General features: G+C 44.6%; 1 protein-coding gene across 2 annotated transcripts; it reads right to left on the bottom strand.

Annotated features, from left to right (window-relative positions):
- Window positions 1-4,634: 4,634 nt before the first annotated feature.
- On the bottom strand, window positions 4,635-8,868 carry LOC147609423 (uncharacterized). 2 transcript variants are annotated; one of them, XM_086788020.1, is made up of 4 exons: window positions 8,349-8,868; window positions 6,965-8,018; window positions 5,131-6,720; window positions 4,635-5,011 (listed from the first exon to the last, which is right to left on the bottom strand). In XM_086788020.1, the coding sequence occupies exons 2-4, from the start codon at window positions 7,982-7,984 to the stop codon at window positions 4,955-4,957; spliced, it is 2,667 nt and encodes an 888-aa protein (XP_086644146.1). In that variant the 5' UTR covers window positions 7,985-8,018; window positions 8,349-8,868; the 3' UTR covers window positions 4,635-4,954. The 2 variants fall into 2 exon arrangements, with proteins under 2 accessions (XP_086644146.1, XP_086644145.1); XM_086788019.1 differs by lacking the exon at window positions 8,349-8,868 and having other exon boundaries at window positions 6,965-8,196.
- Window positions 8,869-9,654: the final 786 nt, after the last annotated feature.

Here is a 9,654-nt window from a genome sequence, read left to right as displayed (position 1 = left end):
GAATCTGAAGGGAACCTTCAGAAGAGTATCACCAAGAGAGCCGCCATTATAGTACGGGAAAATAGTGATCCAAGGAGCTTCTTTTGTAAAGGCAATACACCTGACAATCGATGGGTGTAGAACTTGCATGCCCTGCTCTGCCTGGAAGCTCTCGAACTTGGCGCTGCCTTCTCCTTTGTAGTGCTTTCCGTAAAAAGTAATGTGCTCCGGTAAAAATGATATACCTTTAACTGTATACTCTTTTACTGTGCCAAAAACACCAGAGCCTATTGTTCGCCCTTCGAACAGAGCCTCGTGCGGGATGCCAATGAGATGTGTGCACATAGAATTGTAGATGGTACGATTAATGACACCTGTACCACTTGCATCTGCCTGGCTGGACGTTGCAGCGACGTCCTGGGCAATGCGCACTCTTTTGGGGAGGGACTCTGCATCCAACGCCTTCATGCACTTGCTCTTGGCTCTTTGCTCGCTCCATACAACGTCCCATAACTGTAGACGTTGCATATTAGCTTCAGGCGGGGCAGCATCTCTAAGATCACTGCATGCTACACGCATGCTCCCCAAAATGGTTCGTGTTATATGTTGATGGTTGAAATCTGTTATCTTCTGTCTATCAAGCAACTCAGCGTTGCCTCCGCTTCAAAGCCGACGCTGTGCATTTTCCCATATCTGGTCTATTAGATCTCGCATGAGTATCTCAGACTCATTGATCTTTTTGATGACATCATCAGCACATTGTGACACTATGATGACTGCTTCAATGCGAATTGCTCGTAGAACGATTTTACGCTCTTCGGGGGAAAGCATGTTGGTCGTCTTCGTAAATCTAGCAAATATCACTAAACACAAAAAACAGAATATCAAACATTACTGAAATCAACATCAAGCAAACGTGAGAGAACAGCAACAAGTGTATCATTACTTATCAATGTTCAAACAAAAACGGAATATCAAATAATTTTAATGAACTCAACATCATCCAATACATCATCAAACGTGAGAGAACAGCAACAAGTGTATCATTACTTATCAATGATCAAACAAAAACAGAATATCAAACAATATTACTGAACTCAACATCATGCAATACATTATCGAACGTGAGACAACCGCAACAAGTGCATTATTACTTATGAAGTGTATACATTATCAAACGAGAGAGAGAGAGAGAGAGAGAGAGAGGGAGGAAGAGAGAGAGGTGTGACAGATAGAGAGAGGAAAAATTAAATGACATTTTTAATAGTTTTGTGAGTTCCTAAAGAGAGGAAAATAATGTTTTATAATCCTAAAGCACTCCTCATCTACACACCTATCGTGATAGAGAGAGAGATGTGAAGTGTATCATGAGAGAGAGAGAGAGAGAGTTGTGAAGTGTATCATGAGAGAGAGAGAGAGAGAGAGAGAGAGAGAGAGAGAATTGTGAAGTGTATCATGAGAGAGAGAGAGAGAGAGAGAGAGAGAGAGGAGAGGAAGAGAGAGTTGTGACAGATAGAGAGAAGAAACATTAGATGACATTTTTAATATTTTTGTGAGTTTCTAAAGAGGAAAATAATGTACTGTTTTAATTTTTAAGTAAATAGAGGGAGAAAAAAGAAATTATTAGGAATTATGTATATTTTAAGAGAAATAAAAAGAAATCCTTATCTACACATCTATCGTGTTGTGAAGTGTATCATGAGAGAGAGAGAGAGAGAAAGAGTTGTGAAGTGTATCATGAGAGAGAGAGAGAGGGGGGTAGGAAGAGAGAGATATTCATATTTTTCGAGTTACGAATCACGATATTATAAAATAAAACGTTTAGACAATATGATGTAAACTTTGATCCATGAAATACTCATGCCGTGTTAGCAACCAAGTATCATATGGATCAAACACAATAAAAACAATACAAGTCAAATCAAACAAATTTACAACATTTTTTCGACCGCGTTAACGATCATATGCCGTAATATGCAAGCAAATTTACGACATTTTTTCGATCGCGTTAACGATCAAATACCGCAATATGCAAAAAATAATTTATGCACTAGCGGACGACACCAACTTGCCGCGTTAACGACAAAATGCCGCCCGATTCTATGGGAATACGAATAGGATACGAACATACACTGGCCGCGTTACCGACCATATGTTCGCATTTGACAAAGGGAAGGGAAGGGAAGGTGACATCGCCATAATGATACTATGCTTGCCGCGTTACCGACTAGTACCGCTACGGCGTGCCATACTTACCATAGGACACAGACTAGCCGCGTTACCGACTAAGTGCCCCAGGGTAAGCACCATTCCGAAGAATGGCCTTACACACACACCTGTCGTGTGGCGGACCACCCACATCCTGCCGCGCATTGCGACAATGGGCGGCTGCCCGCACAAACACACACCCACACACACATCCCTCGTGTGGCGGACCACCCACATCCTGTCGCGCATTGCGACAGTGGGCGGCTGCCCGCACAAACACACACCCACATACACACACACATACACACACACACACAAGTTTCATTACCTGTGTATCAATGAACTCCCAAAGGGCCCCCCGGGCCCATATATATAGGAAATTGTACCCCGCCGGGCTGGATGACGACCCCACCGGGACCCGCCGGGGTTTTCTTTTCCCCGGCGGGACCGCCGGGTATAGCAAAAGCCCGGCGGGATTTTATCCGGTTACCAGGTCGCTTGCCACCGGCTTTTTTGAGAACATGTTAACATGTTAATAACATGTTAACACATGTTATTAACAAAAAAAAATTTGTGATCACGTGAATATAAAATCATTGGTTGTTATAAGTTTCATGCATGCAGGTGACGTCCCCTTTCTAAGGAAAGTGAATTCCCCGAGCATGCATACAAGCAATAGAGGCATAAGCATATCATCAAGTCACGAGGCGGCTATAAAGAGATCCAATTGGATGCCGAGGGCCAAGTTGAAATTGCAAACTTTGATATATACCGAGCTTGGAGATTTCATCCTCACAATCAAAGAATATGTCAAAATCTACATTGCATCTCCACGGCATTTGTGCATGTGGACCCCCTTTAGATGCCCATCAAAAGAAGATTCGCAGCAAGGGAGTTCCACGACAGGCGTGCTCATGACTCACATTTCATCATCTACAATTTTTCATACTTTAAACACAATTATTCATTGAATCAACAATGCCAATTTATGCTTACCACTTTACATTCATTAATGTTTGCTCTTACTAAGTGAGATTTTTGTGCTTTTTCATGTGAGTAGAGTTTTCCATTGTGAGAAAAAGTAAACAAAGGGTGGATCGCCCTTTGAATTTTAGGAATCAAAAGCATTAAGGTTGGATCGGCTTTTGAATTTAAGGAATAAAAAGGGTTGTCATACTTGGAGGATAATAGCGAATGGATCTTGTAACCAAGACCGAACTTCTCCTAGAAATGTAGATGGCAATTCTGCACCGAGAAGAAAATTGACCCCTCCCGAAGGCCTTGTATACGTCCATAATCTAACGAATCTGTACCAATTTGTTAATGTAAAAGAAATTTTTCTCGTGAAGCATTTGTAAAACATTTTTGCTTGCTTATCCACCTTGGACTCGAGTCAACATACTACCTTTTAAGTGTCGAACAGCAATAATTAATAAATCACAAAAAAAGAAATTTAATGTCTTACAGAAGAAATTTGGGTGCCTTATTTATTTACTGTACTTTGATATTTAATGTCTCTGGAAGAGTTCGTGCGCATGGAATGCTTTAGAGAAATGTTTAAACTCCAGAAAGGCGGAACACTCAACCATCTCCCTCTTCAAATGGTTGTTTCAATCATGGCACCGTCTTTCAACCATCTCCCTCTTCAAATGGTTGTTTCAATCATGGCACCGTCATTGATAAGTATTGGCAAACTCATTAAGAGATATATGCAATGGCATTTCTTTAAGCCAAAAGGAGGCTTGGTTATGTGTAGAGGACTGAGTCAAGTCCACATGCATACTTTTGAAGGCATGCTAGGTTACTCTATGACATATCTACACAAAATTCATTTCAAGTTTTTTTGTCACAATGTATCATCTGAAGAAATAACACGTGGTCGTGAGTTATATGATTTGTATTGTCAAGGTGATCTAAATAATAAGGTATGCTTGTCACCTGTCGATCTACTTGAGCTCACTTATGTATTCGTGGAAAATTACATTCCAAATAAATTGGGTTCCAGCAGGAGAGGAAGAAGATGGTCGTGGGAATTAGAGGACGACGATAGTCGTGGGAATTAAGATGTGCTTCAAGACAACTACTCTGCCTAGAAGGCTAGAATGCATGCCTTTCCACTTGGCAAATTTCAACTTGATTTTCTCCATTACCCACAGCCACCTTTGATGCATGCTGACCCCAAATCCCATGTGAATATCAAGTAGTCTAAATATTGTTCTTTCCTGTATACATTGACAACCCTGATCGATCAGCCATATAAATCTTTTGTCATTGGGTTCGTTTTTTTTTTTCCATCGCTATGGAACAAAAATGTGGATATGCACACGGAACAAAGATCTAATATGCTTCCTTCTTTCGTCATAGAATTGTCCACTTTTGATATGAAGGTTTTTGTGCTTTTGATTTTTGACGTTCATTATGCGGCTTCTTTGCAGTAAGCACAGGACGAAAAAATATAATAGGTCTATTTGATTAGTATTTCTCTGCTATACATAACTCCTAACTACACAACGTATAACATGTATATGTGGAAGGGGAACAAAAATTTAAGGGTTTTGTAAAGAATTAGAGTGCAAAGCTAGTCTTTCCCTTTCCCTTTCTCTACCTCTCCATTCGTTATAAATAGAGGCTTTATTCTCCATGATCCATCCAGGTTATGTACAAAAATTGGGAAGTGCATATGTCCCTCCTGCCAAGCCGTTGACTATCATCACTATAATCATCCATAGAAGCAATACAATACCATCCACATCTACCCACCCTCCTCTCAGAGCCTTAAGGGCTTCACAGCATTAAGGTTGGACGGATGGTGGTGATGCAGCTCCTGCAACAAACAAATGATAACACAGATCACATTAGATTTATGACCATAACCTCGAAAATGATGCCCACAGAACACATGGCTCATGTGAATTATGAGTACAGCATAACTGTATTATTTACCTCTGAGAACCTTAAGTGTCCTGGTTGCACCTGGCTGCCCTTCACCATATCCTCCCACCTCACCTCTTTTTTCCCATCTGTTGATGTGAACTCCAGCTTCTTCCTCGCCGACACGGTCTTATCTTTCTCCTGCAGGATAGCTAATGTTGAAGGCTTGGATGCATTCACTGAGATGGCCTTTTCTAGCCATGACCCTGCAGGAGAGGGAGGAAGTGGTGGTGCTGGCACATTCAAACCCGGAACAACCCTGTCATTGCTTTTCTGTTGTCCTTGAGAAGACTTCCTTTGTGTGCCTGAGTGGTAGCTAGAAATGCCAAAGGGCCAACCCAAATCATTTGCAGATGCCCATTTCTTCTGGCCGTTCGGCGTATTCTTTTGGCATTTTGCAGGAAAGATAGGAGGAACTGAGCTCGTGTTTGAAGAACATACACCATTCATGTTCTCCAAAGATGGACGCCTCATCACTCTAGGGAAGCTTTCCTTTCTCAAATCCACTTGTTGCTGCTGAAGCTCTGTGATATGGACAGGGTCTGCCGCCGCACCTTGTTCACCTGATAGGTGATAGGTTGAACTATCTTTACCTTGCATGCCTGCTTGCTCTCCTCCAGTTTCTAGCCTCAAAACCTTGCCAACTCTCTGGCTAAGGCTAGATGTCTTTACAGCCATAGATATCTCAGATTGCTGACCATTCCTCCCATGGCTTGTATCAGGTCCCACCAACTTGTAATCACTTGTGGCGGCGTGAGGGGTCTCAAAAGAATCGATAAAGCCAGCCTCGTCATTCGTCCAGTCACTTGGAAACCCAAAAGCCTCATACTGAGACTTGGGTGATCCAATTGTGTGAGGAGAAAGATTGCCAGGTGTGGATCCTGTTGAATTGAATCTGCTTAGGGCATCATAGAACTCAGGTTCATCATCTTCGATACCATCGCGATTCATGAAAGGACTTGCAACTGCATAATCATGTGCAGGGCTGCCTTTTAAGCTTGTTCTACCAGCCTGGTCTTGTTGAAGGGTGCCATTCATAATGATTGCACCAGCTATGTCATGCACAGGGGCACCTCTCAAACTAGCTCCACCGACTTGGTCTTGCAGAGGGGTGCCTCTCAAGCTAGTTCCACCAGCTTGGTCATGCAGAGGGGTTCCTCTGGCATGGTCATGAGAACCGGTGCCTCTCAAATTACTTGGGTTGCCTTCGTCATGTGGAGGAGTGCCTCCCAGACTAGTTGCAGCGGGTTGCTCATGTAGAGTAGTACCTCCCCAGCTAGTTCCCCCTACATGACTGTGTATTAAAGTATGCCTTCCAGTTTGGTGATGTGGAGGGCTGCCTTTTAAACTACATACTCCTGATTTGCTATGCAGAGGAATAGATCCAGAGCTGGTAACACTTTGCTGAGGACTGCCACATAAGCTTGTGCTTCCACCTCTGGGAAAGCTATCCCTTAAGGTTGCTGCATATCTTGGCGAGCTGCTGGGGAGAGTAGCAGTTGTGGGAGAGCTTGAAGAGTAGGAAATAGAGGGGGGTGTGAGTGCACTCCTTTGTTTCCATATACCTTGCACTGATCCCTTGACTTTCGGTACTACAACCTCCTGCCCAAAAATGAAAAATTAAAAACAAATCAATGCATGCTGACATGATGACATAGTTGATAAAAAATGTAATAATAGCTTGAGCATTTAAGAAGCATCGACAAGAATGGACTAAAGGAGGGCTGGAGCCTGGAGATCTTCAATCACAGCCCTGACACTTGCACTGAAAGAAGAGTTTGTTGGCATTAGCTGAATAAAGTGATTTGAATGGATGATGGCCATGGCTCAATGAAGAAAATCTTACCTCTTCACCAGAGCTGGTAGAATTATTATCTCCACGAGCAATAGTCAGATGGCTAGATGGTGGTGATGGCCTGCGTTTACTCCTTGACAAGGAGCGTGCAGACGTAAAGACTGTGCGATGGGCATGGGAGAACGCGGTCCTCAGCCCCACACATAAGAACCCACAGGATTTCATGGATTCGTGGCGATGGGGACTGCCTTTTTCTTGCTGCTTTGAATGGAGAGGGCCGGACCATGTGACGCCTTTGGAGGCATTTGATGGTAATTGTACCCTAGACTTAATGCGACGGGAGGATGGGCCTGTTTGAGTTGGTTGGGGCGTTGTAGCAGATTGTGGCAACACGCGATTTCTGCTTGCAACAGAGATGGAGCTCTCGTGATCCGCAGCCACTGCTTTGGCGGCTGGCAGGAACCTGTCCAGAATGAAGCTCCTCATGGTCTCCTCCCTGGCTCCATCATCTTGCTGCACATGCTGATTTAAGCTCACTCCCATGGCGGTTGTCGCCTTCGGAAGCTCTGGCGTCTCTGCTTTTTTCTGCTTTGTAGCGTTCTTGCCCTCATCGCTTCGTCCAGAGTTCTGCTGAGCATTGCCTTCTGGTAGGAGCTGCTCTTGGCCAGGAAGCTCAAGTTGCACACTGTGTTCAGGTGAAGAGGCTTGGGTGGTGTGGGCACCGGGAGTGTAGGAGAAGAGGCGGTAGTGCGATGGGCGGGATGGGGGCGGCGGGGGCGGGGGCGGGGGCGGCGCAAAAGTGGGCGAGGCTGCGGAAGCGCTGTCGGGGTCAGCATGGATGGCAGGGCGGAGCGGAGAGGGGGTGGAGGGCGGGGAGAGGTCTGGAAGCGAGGCGGGGGGCGGCGGTATAGGAGGTGCAGGAGGCGAAGGTAGGCTTTCGAGCAATTTCTGCTTCGGGGGGCCGCCCGCGAGTGGCAAGATAGGACCAAGTTCCCACGGGCGCCGCCCATTCTCGGCCAATCGCCGCCTCAGCCGTTGGGCGGAGAAGTTGCTGACAGGCAGCTCTTCCATTGATTTCTGAGGCCGCGACGCCCTACGAAGCCGCCTGCATTCAACCAAAACATAATCGTCATAAAAAGTCTTCACGACAACTTCCATCTGTGTGCGAGTGTGTGTGTGAGAGAGAGAGAGAGAGAGAATTCATCTGCTAAAGTTTCTATAGCAAAATAAGCGCCGCCATCCAACCTCCGCCCCCGCCCAACAACAATTCAGTGGGGTCTCCAACTCTGCTCTTGCGTGTAACGCAGAAAACAAAACTGCGAAAGCTTACCACCCCCATGGTCTCAACAAACAAAACCACTAGCAGTGCCTACGAGCTTGGTAGCTAGAACGGAGGATTGAGTTAATTAATTAAAGGTGAAGCGATAATCTGTACCCTGGCTCGCAATTAGGAGCCGATTGGTTGAACTCTCGTGGTAGAGCTCATGCAGGGACGATGCACAGTTGGTCCCCAGGGGAAGTGTCTTTGGCTTGAAGACTCTTTTTAGTTGAGCTGTGATAGCAGCAGATTGCAACGCAACAACTGCCTCCACAACTACACAGATCAAAGCGCCCACAAACGGCGTTTCAACTGCCAGAGGAGGCTCAGATAAAAGGGAGAAGAAGGCGAAGAAAAACAACAAGGAGAGGCCAAGCTCTCCATAGCCGTCCTTGTAGAAGGATGTAGACACACTAGCAGAAGCAACGCGTCGTCTCTCCTTTTCTCGTGTATCTTCCGTCACCGCAATTGTAAGGTTTTAACACAGCAGCAAACCAAACATCAACATTCAACCAACCCGCGGTACATTTTGAGAGGGAGGGGGAAATTTTGACACTGCAGCTTCCTTTTCAAGGGCATGCTAACCGTGTTGTCTCTGCGCACACGAGAAAATAATAAATAATGTAACACAGGCTCCAAATATTATACATTGCATGTAAATCTATAAATATAAATCACCACTAAATCTATATCCTTAGTATAAATTAATGTATTCCTACGAAATCGATTTGACCGCACTCAAGTTCTCCAGAAGTCCATAATTTGATGTTGACTGTGAGGCAAACGGCTACCTAGGCTTCCTCGCTAAAAGATTGCCTTTAATTTTCCCCATTTTTCAAACTCTGAGGGAAAAAAAAAAAAAGGAACCTGATTTTTCTTCCCCTCGCCTAATGATTCCAAACCCCCCTTTCCAAGATGCTTCGGAAACAGCGGCTTCCACTGATCACACTGATAAGATTTTTTTGTTTTAAAAATGGTCGGTTGACACTTGCCCATTTCCCATTCGTGGGCCCTTCGCTCAACCTTGTTCAAAGGATTTGTCGCCCCTTTCACATTATGGCCGTTGCCCAATGCCCACCTTTCCTCCTCCATGTGTCTATTCTCCGTAAAAGAACACAGCCCCACTCCCGCCTGCCCGTACCTCTTGCCCCTCTTTGGCCCCTTTCGGCCATGAAAAACCTGATGGGCATTTAAGTGTGAATGAAATCGCACACAAAACCCACATGTGCCACTTTTGCCACTACCCAAGAATGCTAACTTCTAAGAGGAAATTGTTCTCACCATCAATCCTTTCCTACATAAGTTGATGCTCTGGTGAGTAAATTGTAATTTTGAACAAGCATTTTCTTCACATTGTAATGTGATTCTAACTAAACGTTGGATTTTTTCACAAGGATTCCCCCCCTTTTCCCATCAATTTTTT

Source organism: Cibotium barometz, chromosome 51 (genome assembly GCF_041138505.1).
Source record: "Cibotium barometz isolate CiBa-2024 chromosome 51, ASM4113850v1, whole genome shotgun sequence".
Lineage (NCBI taxonomy): Eukaryota > Viridiplantae > Streptophyta > Polypodiopsida > Cyatheales > Cibotiaceae > Cibotium > Cibotium barometz.
Note: the sequence above shows the minus strand (reverse complement) of the source record. Positions and strands in the feature narration are given on the sequence as shown.